Source organism: Pan troglodytes, chromosome 4 (assembly GCF_028858775.2).
Source record: "Pan troglodytes isolate AG18354 chromosome 4, NHGRI_mPanTro3-v2.0_pri, whole genome shotgun sequence".
NCBI classification, from domain to species: Eukaryota; Metazoa; Chordata; class Mammalia; order Primates; family Hominidae; genus Pan; species Pan troglodytes.
This window is the reverse complement of record NC_072402.2, coordinates 73,583,156-73,597,831: the sequence shown is the minus strand read 5'-3', so window position 1 is coordinate 73,597,831 and position 14,676 is coordinate 73,583,156. Positions and strand designations below refer to the sequence as shown.

Sequence of the window (14,676 nt, the reverse complement as noted above, 5' to 3'; positions counted from 1 at the left end):
CCTGACACATTGGAGGATTTCTGATTTTTATAAATGAAGTGAAATGTTAGTCATTCTGTAGTCCCTTCTCTCGCTGCATCGGTGAGGAAATGGAAAGCAAGAGTTTTAAGTGGTATCCTACTTAGGTGGCAACTTTATGTCTTGGATTTCATGGGGGAAAACCCATGAAATACCCTAGCCCATGATCAAACTCAATGTCCTGGTTTTGGTTTAGAAAATATGGAAGTGGTAGATTTGGATTGGAACGTAAGTCTCTCAGCTGCCAACCCAGACCCAGGAAGCAGTGCAATGTCAAAGTTAATAGCACAGGCTCTGGGGTTATGACTTGAGTTCAAACCTTGACTTTGCCATTTTACTAACCACGTGATCTAGCATGGTAGTTATCCTCTCTGAGGCTCAGTTTTCTACATCTTTAAAATAAGAATAATAACAGTACCTATAGCTCACAGGGTTTTTGTTTTAAAATAAGGATTAAATGGGCAAAGGCATGTAAAATTCTTAGATAAGAATTGCATGTAATATATATGTAATAATTATCTGCCATCTCTGTTTTTCTAATTTGCTAGTCACAAAACATTATTTCTCTATGTGACCAAATTCCGAAGTTACAATCATTAATGTTATGTCCGAATTTTAAATCAAAGTAGCTAGAACTAATGTACTCCTGAATAACATAATAGAATTATGATATTTAAGTTTGGTTTACCTACACTGTGAGACTTTTCACTGGATGTTGAAAGACAGGGAAAGAAAAAGCAACATGTTCCTATGCAGGACATCTTAGAGCCCCTTAGCCACTAATATGTCTGGCAAATCAGTAGCCTGAACTCTGCAACTATGTAATCAGTAATATTGGCTTCTTAGCTTTAGAGATTGTTTAATCATGATCACTGTTAATAAGTTTAGTAGATAAAATGTTCAACACCCAGACTCACCCTTAATCGTAACAATAATAGGTAGTTTTTTTCTTTAAGCCTAATGATAGAAAAAGCAAAAATGATTTTTAAAATGGACATTCTCTCACTCTGATTTCATTGTAGATTGAATATCTATTCAATTATCTAGTACTTTTATTTTTACTTAAAAAAGGGTAGGGGTAATATATTCTTGAGTGATAGAGTGGAAAGTAAGCCTTCTACAACTCCTTAACTTAGTTCCCCAGTTCTAGGCTAGGCTGATGTCCTCATTTACCAGTACAGTATGAGTTTATACCTGTTGTTCTGGAATAATGATTAGCAATGTTCCTTTTTAATCTCAAACTGATCTTCCTTAAATAATAAACTACATGGTGACCTTCCCTAGTTCTCTCTAGAGGCAATCACTGTCACCAGTTTCCTATGTATGTTGCTAACCGGTGCATATGCAAACATAAACACACACATATTCACACACAAACACCCTTCCTTCTCCCACTTTTCACACAGATGGAAACCTCTACTCTGCACCTTGCCTTTTTCTAGGGCTGATATTTGGTAGATATACACCAGTACAGGTGGATACATGATCAGCAACCATTGGGATTGTTTGGTACCTATGTCAATTCCAGTTGTTAGATATTTTCAATATTAACCCTACTTTTTTCCCTTGCTAGTTGGATCATATTGGTGCGTGTTATTTGCAGAACCTTTTTAACTTAATGATATCAAGATTGGGCTTCTACTTATTCATCAGAGGATGTATTTCACAATCTGGAAGACATCAGATTGTGAAATTCAATTTGCAATTTGCAATTTGAATTTGCAAATTCAAATTCATTTGCAATTTCTTTTCCAAAGCCATTTGAAGCAATTTGTTATTATTTCTACCTGCTATGTATCCATATAATGCTTAGTCCAGATTACTCACAAACATTGCTCACAAACACGGATTTAATAGTAGAAAATCTCTTCATAGAAATTAATTTCCTTTAGCCCCCATATATTTTGCCTTTCCTCAGAATTATGTCTCTTCAATGGTATAAACTTTTACATTTGCCACAGACCTTGGGAAAATGTCTGTTAACAAAAATGCTTTCGTTACAACCTCCAGATTGACAGGTAACAAACCCAGTTTTCAGAAAATCTTTTTGAGTTTTAGCAATCTGCATAAAAGTAATGAACCAAGTAAACAGTTAAAGGCTGAGATGGCATGAAGGACAGACATCCCATCTTTTCTGTTCCTAGAAAGAAAATCGTCCCTTTTGTAGTCAGTTCATCTACATAGTTTCATTTGGAAAACTAAAAATATATTATCTCTATTATTGGGAACAGGATTTTGTTTTGTTTTAGTTTTATTGTTATATTACTCATGGTTTTCAATATTTCTTGGATATTATGCTAATCTACTGGTTCTTAACTGGGGTGCGGGGGTGGGCCGGGGAATTTCCCGCCTGGGGATGTTTATCAATGTCTGGAAGCATTTTTGACGAAAATGACCAGCCAGGGAAGGGGTTGGGTAGAGGCCAGGGATGCTGCACATCTGTCCTATAGGAGAGCCTCCCACAAGAAAGAATTATCAGTCCAAAATGTGGATAGTGCCAAGGTTGAGAAACCCTGAGCTAATTCTATTGCTCTTGAATTACTGAAATTAACTTACCAGGAAGTCTGCTTTTGATTTTTTTTTTTTTACCATAGACTGCACTCTAACACCTACAAATAACTGTATAGAACCTAAATGAGCCACTACTAGCAATGGTTTTTAAAGTTGCCCACCTTTGAAAGTCTCATCTTTAGAATGTTCTTTAAAATACAAAAGAAACAAAACTTCCATAAATCATGGGAAACTAATGAATTTAAAATGACTTGGAAGCCAGATTTTACCTCCTTAAGATATGTTTGTGTCACTTTTGCAATTAAAGCAAGAGGAGAATGAATCTCTGCTGTGGCTGCTGTTACTCTTCCCTATATAAAGCCCATAAAAAAGGGAATAAAATGACTTCATTTGATTGCATGTAATGCTTCTAATCATGGTGGAGGCAGTAAATGAATAAAATAGTTTACCCAAATCGGTTTTTCAAAAAATCTTTGATAATTTTTTACCATACGTGGAGTTTCTTTATTGTTAGTTATGTTGAGATAAAGTCGTTTGTTACCCATGACTTATTCGGTCTCAACTGCTGGTTCTTCTTATGGAACAAAATTTGTTTCTGCCACTGCCATCATTACCCATAATAGGACCCCAGTACAGTGACATCAGAGGACAACAAGAGGCTGTGAGGGCGCTCATGAGTACAGGAGAAAAGGTTCCAGGAAGCCAGCCCTCGTCCTGCCTAAGGCTTCGGAGATTGCAGCCAGGGCGGGTGACGACGGTGCGCTGGTTAGGAGACCCAGGTTCTGTGGGGGTGATGCCTTTTGTTACTCAAACTTAGGACCTGCTCTACGAAGGCCTGACCAGGAGGTGTAACAAAAAGACTGAGGAGACAGAATGTTCTCCCCTAAGCTGGAGAAACTTACCATCCTTGAGGCAGGAAGCACACTGGCAAAAATTTGTAATAGATTCAAGCAATTCAAATTTTTATAGAGCAATAGGATTCTGCATTACTGGTTTGCATCACCTAGATTAAAGAAAATAACACATATGACCCCCATGACCAAGCCCTCCATCCCTTCTCATCACACACAACACACACACAATGCGCACTCGCGCACACACACACACACACACACAGTGTTTTCTCTTTAAAGAGACTTGATCTGTTGTACCCAGTAAACCTGGAAAAGGGAATGGTCTTAATCTGAAAATAAACATTCATAAAACTCTTTACTATTAGAAATTACCTCAAAACTACTCCAACTTAAGAGTTAACGGTTGCTGGCTGAAAATACAGTACTTCTGACGAGACCCTTCACAAGCATCGTAGACAACAAGCTCCTCTATCGATAATAGAACAGCAGTGATCTTTCTTTTTTATCCCGATTAACACTGTTTAAGTATTTTTTTTTTTTTTTTTTTTTTGAGACGGAGCCTCCCTCTATCACCCAGGCTGGAGTGCAGTAGCGCGATCTTGGCTCACTGCAATCTCTGCCTCCTGGGTTCAAGCGATTCTCGTGCCTCAGCCTCCGAGCAGGTGGGACTACAGGCATGCACCACCACGCCTGGCTAATTTTTGTATTTTTAATAGAGATGGGGTCTCACCATGTTGGCCAGGCTGGTCTTGAACTCCTGACCACAGGTGATCCACCACCTGCCTCAGCCTCCCAAAGTGCTGGGATTACAGGCATGAGCCACCGCACCCGGCCTATTTAGATTCTTAATGAATTATAATTTACATGTGTGTTCTCTGTTTCCCTAAGGAGATGTAAAAGCAGGAACCTGGTTTTATTTTTCCTCCTCAACAGCAATTCCCTCCCCGGCAAACAAGCAGACACATCCCTGATCCTGGCGCATCTCTTTCCATAGTATGCATTGAACGTACTGGCTGATGGACTGCGTTTACTTAAATTTCACCTTGATTGGTCATACAGATGGGAGTGGAGGAGATGATTTTCTTAGCTCCTTTGTTGACCTGCAGTTGTGATTTAAGCACTTGCCAATAGAATATCTATTTCATTGCAAATGGGCTGTGATGCATTCCAGTGGGCTGAGCCTCGGAGGCTGGAGAGAGCACCAGGCCCCTCTTCAACAGGATGTGGGAACTTGACTCTCGCCGCAAATTAAGTTCTTGGGGCGGGAGCCCTCTGCTGCAGGCTCTGGGCGAAGGCATGGGTAGGAGGACTTGGTGGCGGAAGCAGCGGTGGTAGCCCTGATTGTGACAACCCCTGTATGTTTTTCTGTAACTTGTGAAGGTGGAGGTGGAACTGCAACAACCCCAGCGATGCCCTGTCTGCTATGGCCTTGCATTGTGAGGTGCCATGTGGAAGGAAACACCTGACTTAAATGGGGACTTTCTGGGTGGTGTGTGTGCCCCGCCAGGTCCCCTCGGACCTTGGCAGAAAAACCACCACAGATGTCGCTGTGCATTATCTCCTGGTCTGGTGTTATTCCGAGCACTGATGATCCGGACCCTTCTCCTGTTTCTACTGTGTTCTCTCTTCCAGAGTGAATTAGAGCAGAAGAAGCAAGATAGCCTAGCAAGTAGTAAAGCTTTGATGGTGATGGTCCACCTCCCAAATGCTGGCACCTTGTATTCTCTATAAGGCATGTGCATCAGTTGGATTTTTGTGTACCCCCTGTTTTTAGAATCAGGAGCGGGACAATCATCATTCTACAAATTCGAACCTTCAACATTCTTTTCCTGGTTATCCTACAAAATAGCTCCTGTACAAATAGTTTTGACTTTGCCATGGCCTCTGAGGGCTTAAGCATAAATGGATAAGGAAGTTAAATACGACTTTCTAGCCAGGCATGATAGTGCTTTCCTGTGGTCCTAGCTACTCAGGAGGCTGATGTGGGAAGAGCGCTTGAGCCCAGGGGTTTGAGTTCATCCTGAGCAACGTGGTGAGGGCCTGTCTCTAGTATAAATACATACATATAAATATATATGAGTTTCTATGTGTTTCTGAGGTTTGTTTTGCTATATGTTTTTGAGTTCTTGATGTGGATAGAATGGCGATAGGATGTAGAGAATATAGAGTGAGATGTAGATAGTACAGAACAACAAATGGTCCTAAAACCACTTATTTTTCTTATTCTATTTTACAATTTTTTATAGCAAATTTAACTTACATTTGTTTAGGATAATTCACTCAGCCTGCATGACCTGAAAATACCAAATTAGAAAACAGTTTTTCAGGAATTTACGTTTTGACTAACGAACTTGTAGATAATTGAAAAATGTTTTCATAGATGTCTTATTAGTAGCTTATTTGGTTCTTAGGCTAATAGTTGATGTACACTTCATAATACAATATAAGTTCTTTCATTTTTTTCTGTTCCTCCAACCTCAAAGAGAGACCTAAATTTCAGCTACTATTTCTTTTTCTTTTCTTTTCTTTTTTTTTTTGAGACAGAGTCTCGCTCTGTCGCCCAGGCTGCAGTGCAGTGGCGCGATCTCGGCTCACTGCAAGCTCCGCCTCCCAGGTTCACGCCATTCTGCTGCCTCAGCCTCTCCGAGTAGCTGGGACTACAGGCGCCCGCCACCACGCCTGGCTAATTTTTTGTATTTTTAGTAGAGACAGGGTTTCACCGTGGTCTAGATCTCCTGACCTCGTGATCCGCCTGCCTCGGCCTCCCAAAGTGCTGGGATTATAAGCGTGAGCCACTGCGCCCGGCCTATTTCTTATGGTTGTTCTATTTTCATGTACACCCCAACAAAAACTTTATTTTGCTAAGGACTTTTGAAGTCTGAAATAAAAATCCTTGATGTCTGGGAAAGATACTGTTTGTCAAGGGAAAAATAGAAATGTTATGCTTTCTTTTTTTCCTCAGCCTTCGTGTCACTCCCAACAAACACGAAAACATAGACAGACACAGACACACGCTCCTGGGTGGTAAATTTCTTTTCTACACTCAACATGATGTTAGAAACTGAAAGCTTATTGTCTACATGGAGTGAAGTGGGGGTGGAGGAATGAGGCTATCTGTGGGGTTTTCTAGAGACTTCCTTCCCAGCATGTGAAAAGATCTGTGTGAAAACTGCTAAGAAGAGGAAGAACTCAACGAGCTAACCAAGACAGGTGGCAGCAGCTGGGCACAATGGGTGGCTCAGGCCTGTAATCCCAGCAATTGGAGAAGCTGAGGCAGGAGGATTGCTTGAGGTCAGGAGATAGAGGCTAGCCTGGGCAACAAAGCAAGACCTCATTTCTACAAAAGAATATGCAATATTAGCCAGGCACAGTGGTGAGTGCCTATAGTCCTAGCTACTCTGGAGGCTGGGGTGGGAGGATTGCTTGAGCCCGGGAGGTCAAGGCTGCAGTGAGCCATGAATGCACCACTGTACTCTAGCCTGGGTGACAGAGCATGACCTTGTCTCAAAAACATAAAAAATAAAAAATAAAAAAAGGCATGTGGCAGCTTCTAGTCAATGAGAGATCCAGAGTTCGATTTGAGGAAAGTGAAAGCTATACATTAGAAATGGAAAGCTATGGAAGATTCCACAAAGAGAAATAGATAATATTTTGAAACCTTACTCTAAGGAATATGACAATGTGGGATATCCTCCCTGCCCCCAACCCTCCCCCTTGTTCCCATTGCATTTCTTCTCCTTTAGAGCTTTGAAGAAAATGCATTTGGTATTTAGTAATCAGGATTAAACAATATAAGCACCTCACACCTCTTAGCTCACTTTTTCTGATAACTGCACAGAAACAAGACTGTCATAAGATGAGCATCTTTTCTCACCTTTGTTATAATGGTGCTCTTCACTTTGGGTTGCACTTTTTCTCATTAAAATTGTGATGTTTTCAATTTCAAGTTTTCCATGGTGTTCACCCTGCTCTTAGCACCCAGCCACTCTCTTTTCCCAGGCACGCTTCTCTTTCCAAAGCACTTCATAGCTTCAGCTGCTCTGGGCTCTCACTTGTCCATTCATTCATGGATTCATTCATTTTCTTCTGAGTGTTCTAGAGACTCCTTGCTTATGTGCTAAATCTAGTGTGTGGCACTTTTCCATGATCTAGATTAACATCTGTGCTTTACTAAAAGCGCTTTTCTTGGCGAACAAATCACCTTTACACACCCCCTGCCAAAAAAAAAAAAAAAACCCAACTCTACATATACTCATATAATTATCAAGAAATTCTAGAGTTTAGTAGTTTATACCCATTCCTAATTTCATTATTAAACTAATAATCACATTTTAAAATAAAATTTCACATATAATATCTCATTTGATCCTCCCAAAGCCCAATTAGTTTTTAGTGTTATTAATATATAACCTTAAACTGAGTCACCTAAGCTTTAGCAAGTGGTAGGATGAGAACCAAACCCAGGTTCTGATTCTAAATTCTGTGCTCACCCTATATGCCATAGGAACCAGGGTTTTCATTGTCTTTCTCGTATAGTTACTAGTTTAAGTTCTCAGCTCACACACAAAACTTTTTAGCAGTTTCTTATTCTAATCCAAAATGTTTTCCACCTAACTCTAGCAATTGACCTCCTGTCCAAGAATCCCTTGTCATTGCAAGGGATGTGATAACATTTGTCCTACTTATGGTTGTGATCCTGGCAGATCTGAGACGAGCAAGGAAACAGAGCAAGGCATGGGGTTTATAGGGCTCAAGGCCAAAACATCCTGATTGACTTTGCAACATCGTGGGCAATCTGAAAGGGGAAACAACTAAGAGAAGACAAACAATTCCGTTTGTTTTAAAAAAACATTTAGTCTCTGTGTGTGTGTTGGTGTGGGGGTGAGGTGTTTAGGTAGATGACTATATTAGGGCTTTTTTAGCCCAACCCTGGCTCCAAACAGCTGCCCCTTAGAGTTGGTTACATGAACCATCTAACTGGTAGTTTAGGGGCCCAGGACACCATTCTGGTTCATTCATTGTCTGCCTGAGATGGTGATTATTGTTCATTTGGCTGCAGCCTCAAACTTATTACCAGGGGTGGTTGAAGAGGGGCATAAACAGATACTACGGAAGAAAGAAGTTATAATTTGGGAAGTCCCATGGCAAAAATCAGATTGATAACAATGCATTTATATATAACAACTTCGTCTGAATGAAAAAGTGAAAAAAGTGTTAACATCTTTGGTTAGTTCAAAGAACAACAAAAAATGAAACACACCAAAACCCTTTCCTGTGTTATGCTTTTCTACATACTAAATGGTTTTCAAAAGAAAGTACCACAGAGAGAGTCATCTATTATTTCTAGACAGAATTTTCTTTTAGTTAAAAATGTAAACCAAAATGAGATACTACTTCACATCCATTTGAATGGCTATAATTTAAAAAAAGCAGAAAATAACAAGTGTTGGACAGGATTTGGGGAAGTTGAATGCTTGTGCACTGCTGGTGGGAACATAAAATGGTGCAGCTGCTATAGAAAACAGTATGGTGGTTCTTCAAAAAATTAAGCATAGAATGACCAAATGATCCAACAATTCCACTTCTGGTGTATACCCAAAAGAACTGAAAGCAGGGACTTGAGCAGATATGGGTAGATCCTATGTTTATAGTAGCATAATTTACAATACCAAAAGGTGGAAGCAAACCAAGTGTCTGTTGACAGATAGAGGGATAAACAAAATGAGGTTTATAATACAATGGAATGTTATTCAGTCTTAAAAAGGAAGGAAATTCTGACATTCAAGGAGAAACCTTGAAGACATTACGCCAAGTGAAATAAGCCAGTCACGAAACAACAAGTATTGGCTGGGTGCTGTGGCTCATGCCTGTAATCCCAGCATTTTGGGATGCCAAGGCAGGCAGATCACTTGAGGTCAGGAGTTTGGGACCAGCCTGGCCAACATGGTGAAAACCCATCTCTACTAAAAATACAAAAATTAGCCAGGCATGATGGTGCAAGCCTGTAATCCCAGGTTACTTGGGAGGCTGAGGCAGGATAATCACCTGAACCTGGGAGGCGGAGGTTGCAGTGAGCCAAGATCGCACCACTGCACTCCAGTCTGGGCAACAGAGCGAGATTCTGTGTCAAAAAAAAAAAATATTGTGTGATTTCACTTATATGATGTACCTAGAGTAGTCAAATTCATAAAGGCAGAAAGTAGAATGGTGGTTGCCAGGGGCTGGAGGGAGGAGGGAACAGGCAATTAATGTTTAATGGATATAGAGTTACAGTTGGGAAAGAAGAAAAAGTTCCTGAAATCAATAGTGGCAATGTTTGCACAACAATGCGAATGTATGTAATGCCACATTTTACCCTTAAAAATGGTTAAAATGGCACATTTTATATTATATATATTTTACCATAATTAAAAATTCAATAAGAATGTTTTAAAAAGTGTTTGAAGAATTATAAATTTAAATTAAATGTAACAGTGGATCGATGTCAAACATCTAATATGAATAAAATAATAAAAAATCCATTTGAGAAATATAAGCACAACTCTCACTGACTACTTTTTTTTTGACTGATAGAGTAAATAAAAATATTTTGAGTGGTTTTCATTGCAATGACGATGGGGAAATGATGAGAAGCACATTGTGTGGTAGGATCACCCTGGGGGAAGTTTTTTTAAAGCAGCACTTGCTGTGTGGCCCAACCCACCCTGCTGTGCTCCTCTCAGGGATCTTTGGAGAGACTCACCAGCCCAGCCAGCCAGGGGTGCAAGGGGGAGGGTGTGGCATCTTGCGGTGTATTCAGAAGCAAACATTATTAAAAACCAGTGGAATCCTGGATCTGTCTTATCCTCACATTTTTCTTGATCAATTACTACCAAAAGAGTGGCAGAAATTCAGTGGCAAGGATTGGGGCACCTTTTGGTGGAGGTACCCTGATTTAGCACGAGTGAATGGGATTGGAATGCAGATGTTGGTTGCTTGTCTATAAATTATGCCCATGTATATGCCAAAAAGATACGCCCATGTATCAGAACCTGTGAATGTGATCTTATTTGGAAAAAAGGTCTTTGCAGGTGTAATTAAGGATCATGCAACGGAATCATTCTGGGTTATGTAGGTAGCACTACATCCAATGACAAGTGTCCTTATAAGATAGAGAAGAAGAGAGAGCAGAAGAGGAGAGGGCCATTTTACAAGAGAGGTAGAGGTTTTAGTGATGCAACCACAAGCCAGGGAATCCCTGGAACCACCAGAAGCTGGAAGAGGCCAGAAACGAATCCTCCCCTAGAGCCTCCAGAGGGAACATGGTTCTACTGACACCTTGAGTTTAGACTTCTGGCCTCCAAAACTGAGGGAGAATAGATTTCTGTTGTTGTAAGCTGCCTAGTTTGTGGTACTTTGTTACAGAAACCACAGGAAAATAATACATGCCCTTACAAAACTCCCAAAGTAAACTTTTTTCATGTGTGTGTATAATACGATTTTTAATATTGCATATATTTATATTAGCATATATTAGAAATCTCTAATATAAAAATAGTGGTATGCATGTTGTTAAAATTCTACCCGCAGCTCCCTCCTTTGTTCAATCTTTGGTTTATTTGTTTTAAAATTTTATTTTAAGTTCTTTCTGGGATACATGTGCGGGATGTGCAGGTTTGTTACACAGGTAAATGCATGCCATGGTGGCTTACTGCACCCCTCAACCCATCACCTAGGTATCAGGCCCCACATGCATTAGCTATTTATCATGATGCTCTCTCTCCCCCTGCCCTGCAACAGGCCCCAGTGTGTGTCGTTCCCCTCCCTGTGTTTGTGCCGGATTTCTATAAATATCCAACAGTCTATGTGGATGAAGTTTAGGAAGAAGGGAAGAAAGACTGGTTCATGATTATTTTTTGCTGCACCACCATTTGTTGCCATATTAGAGGTGACATCCCAGCTGGGATTATCCCTGGCTTGGAAAGACTGAGTTAGGCATTAGTCACAGGCAGCATGTGAATTTGGTGGCATTTCACCTGCACTTAGAAGCAAAGTCATCCACTGCTCTGACCAACTCACAAGGCGCAGGCTGCAGCAACGTGATGAACAAGGTTATGTATTGAATCTATATAGCTAAGTGGTTTTCCCGGTTTCTTATCTGTTTAGAGAGACTGATTAGCAGAGGTAGAAAAACAAGACAACCACTGAGCTTTCCAAATTTATCAGAGAAACCCCAGACCAGCTTCTGATGGGGGAATATTCCTTGAGTTCCAGAGCTTCCCACTGGATTTTCATTCCTGCCCAAAGACATTCTTGGTTTATTCCCAGTGACTAATAGAGAGCATTCCAACGATCACTTCTTATCAGTCAGCAACTATATAATAAACACCTGGGAAATGCTTGGCCCTGGGCTTTGGTGAAAAGAGAGGAGACAAATGGGCCTTAAAGGTAGAACAATTTCAATTAGAAGCCTGTACAAGGTTTAGAACACAACGTTTGAGAAAGGAAAAAATCCTTAAACATTAGCGAACCAAGGTCCTTCATTTTACAAAAAGGAAACTGCGTAAGGGATCTGTCCAAGGTCACACAGTTGGGCTAAAATCTGGGTCTCTCCCTTGCTCATCCTCTGAGCTTTCCACTGCGCTATGCTGTCTGACCTGTGGGGTGCCAGCTTCTGCAGCAGCTTGCTCTTAAAAAACAGTCACAACAAGAACAGAGGGCAGCCCCGATTGCCTTCTGGGCCAGGTGCTGTGCTACGAGCTTTTCAGGGATCACCTCAAAACAGGTCAATGGAGACGTTACTGTTATCCCCATTTGACAGATAAAGAAACTGAGTCATGGAACCATTTAGGAACTCACCCAAGGCCCACAGCTGGTGCGTGGCAGAGACCACCTTCAAGCTCAGGATCTTGATTCTGGAGTCACAGTCTTAACCGCAACCTCTGGAACCACAGCCCAAACCCGCCAGCGAGCCACGGTTCACTCTCTTCACTTTCTTGTTTTTAGAAATGTTCCTTTAGAGCAGCCTCTAGTAACACCTCAGACAAATGAAATATCATTTCTACATCCCTGACCTCTCTCTCTTGTTAACGTATTGTGTAAATGGTGGAAAATGTGGTTTTTAAAGCACATTGAGGCTGGTAAAAGCTTCAAAGCCACCGCCTGCACTTACTCTTTGGACCACTAGATGTCAGTGTGATTGCTCTATGAAGCAGCCGTAACTTGCAAGGTGCAGCATTGCACCAGAAATCAGCTGCTGCGAGCTTCCAAGCCTTTGGACTCCAGCAGAAGCTGGGGGGAGTTTGAAGCCCAATGGTAGTAAACAAATGATGGACATGACAGTCAGGCAGTGTGGATTTCAACCTTTACAATAATTTCTCAAGGGAAATGGAAACCTTTTTAGCCTTTCCTTTTTGAAACAGATGGTCAACTTTTCCATGGGGTGCCTTAAGTGCACCATAACGCCTTTGATATTCAGGATCGCCTTTAATGGTACATCATAAAACGTGGTTTTATTGGAAAGAGCACCCTTATCCTCCTCCCCCTCACCTATCACTTATGATTAATTTCTTAAGGTATTGGACTATTTGAAGTATGTGTGTCTCACATTGCATGGGGACGTTTTACTCTACCTAAAACCTCCGGTGGCATTCCCATAGCATGGGCAGAAAATCACAGCCACAACTTCACCCTTCCGGTGATAAGCCCATCTGTTTCCCACGCAAAATTATTTGTATTTAATGCAAAAATATTTAAGATGGTGAATATTAATTATTATTTTACATTAGTATTCAAAAAGTGTATATAGTTTTATCCCCTCAACAACTCCATGAGATGAGTTCTATTATTATCCCCATGTTTAGATGAGAAAACTGAGACACAGAGAGGTTAAGTGGCTCTCCCAAAGTCACACAGCTAATAGAAGGCAGAGTCAGAGGCCCATTTCTATTAATTACTTCACTGCAAATCAAGTTAAATGGGGGGAAAAGACCTTGTGAATTTTTCAGAAGAATCAGCAATGTATACAAGAGAGCCAAAGGCTCCGATGAAAATTTGGAGTTGCTGGTTGCTTTGAAAGGCCTCATTGGCTGATCTGCAGCTGTTTGCCATCATTTATCCAGTTTGCCAGGATTCCTTCTGAGAAGGCATAATTCATGGCAGTATAGTCCCTTTCTTTAGTCTATGTAGAAATCTCATGTGAATCCTCACCTCCTGCCAGGTTTGGAGGAAATTGAAAGTTACTCTTTCTCATCAAAAGGATGGACACATATTTGTTAGGAACAAGGATGAAATAAACCATCTGTGCCCAGCTCTGTTGGCAATAAAACCTTGTTTCTGGTTTCACTGCAAGACGTTATTTAACGCTAGTGGCACCAGAGGTTCCAACAAGAACACATGAGAGGCCTTATCCAGTTATGAAAGAGCAAGTGACAGACACATTCCCGGCCACATTTTTATCTGCTTATCATCCTTTTGGCTACCATGAGGCTGAGTTTTAGTGTCTCCTGTTCATCTCTTTTGCTATTTTCCAACAGAACATGCGTTTCCTTCAGTTATTCAGCTAGCACAGTCTGTGCTGCCAGAATTTGGAAGTGGTGCTTTTTTCCTGCTATAAAAAATTACACATTTATTTGAAAGAAGAAACCTAGGCATAGCTGTTACCTGACTCCTGCAGAAGAAGGTGGAAGGATGGCCTCCTTTAGTGGATCTTCCTGGGCCAGGGTCTGGGCCCCACTCACTTCTGCCTGTCGCATCTGCTCTGCATGTGGAACTCAAGAACTGCGGAGCTTTCTGATGCCTGGCAGGGTTTTGTCCAGGGCAGTGGTTGAGTGAGCCACACCTCCTTCCCCTGACCAGGCAAACTTAGACAAGAAAAGTTCTATTATGCCCTCAGGATATTGAGTAATAAGGAGGAGAAAGGGGAACTTAAAAGTGTCTGTTCAGCCTGGATACTTCTGCTAACATTCCCACCAAGCATGTGATATTTAAAAGGGTAAAACCAAAACAAGATTCTCCTGCCTGCCACCATGTTTATTCAAGAGGAAGAAGCTGTAAGTTCTTTGGACCCATAATCTTCCCACACACCCAGGAGTGTCACCTGCAATGGGGGCCAAAGGGGGATGCTTACAATTAGAAAGGTCCACTGGAGCATGTGGAATATTTGGAACCTAATTGCACCTGAGGTCAGGAGGTAAAGTGGGGTGCTTGACCATATCAACTGAAGGGTGGTCACTCATGTGCTGGAAAGCCCACTAGACTCACTCTGTCGGCTCTCTGTTAGACTATTCTTGAGGCTGGAAGAAATGGAGTATTT

General features: G+C 41.1%; 1 protein-coding gene across 6 annotated transcripts in view; it reads right to left on the bottom strand.

The window, feature by feature from the left end:
• Positions 1 to 14,676, bottom strand: part of FYB1 (FYN binding protein 1) — a 163,998-nt gene that overhangs the window by 99,503 nt on the left and 49,819 nt on the right. Inside the window, exons 1-2 of one of the 6 annotated variants that reach the window (XM_016953377.4) lie at positions 14,025 to 14,145; positions 7,258 to 7,597 (exon numbers count right to left, since the gene is read on the bottom strand). The exons of 1 other annotated variant lie outside the window; for it this stretch is intronic. Coding sequence is in view for 1 of the 5 variants with exons in the window: in XM_063811269.1 (XP_063667339.1) it covers positions 3,432 to 3,434 (3 nt within the window). In the remaining 4 variants the exon portion in view is untranslated. Of the gene's footprint in view, positions 1 to 3,431; positions 3,548 to 7,257; positions 7,598 to 12,221; positions 12,554 to 14,024; positions 14,189 to 14,676 lie in introns of those variants that run through there. 4 more of the 6 variants (XM_016953375.4, XM_016953381.4, XM_016953378.4 and 1 more) reach the window with 4 other exon arrangements.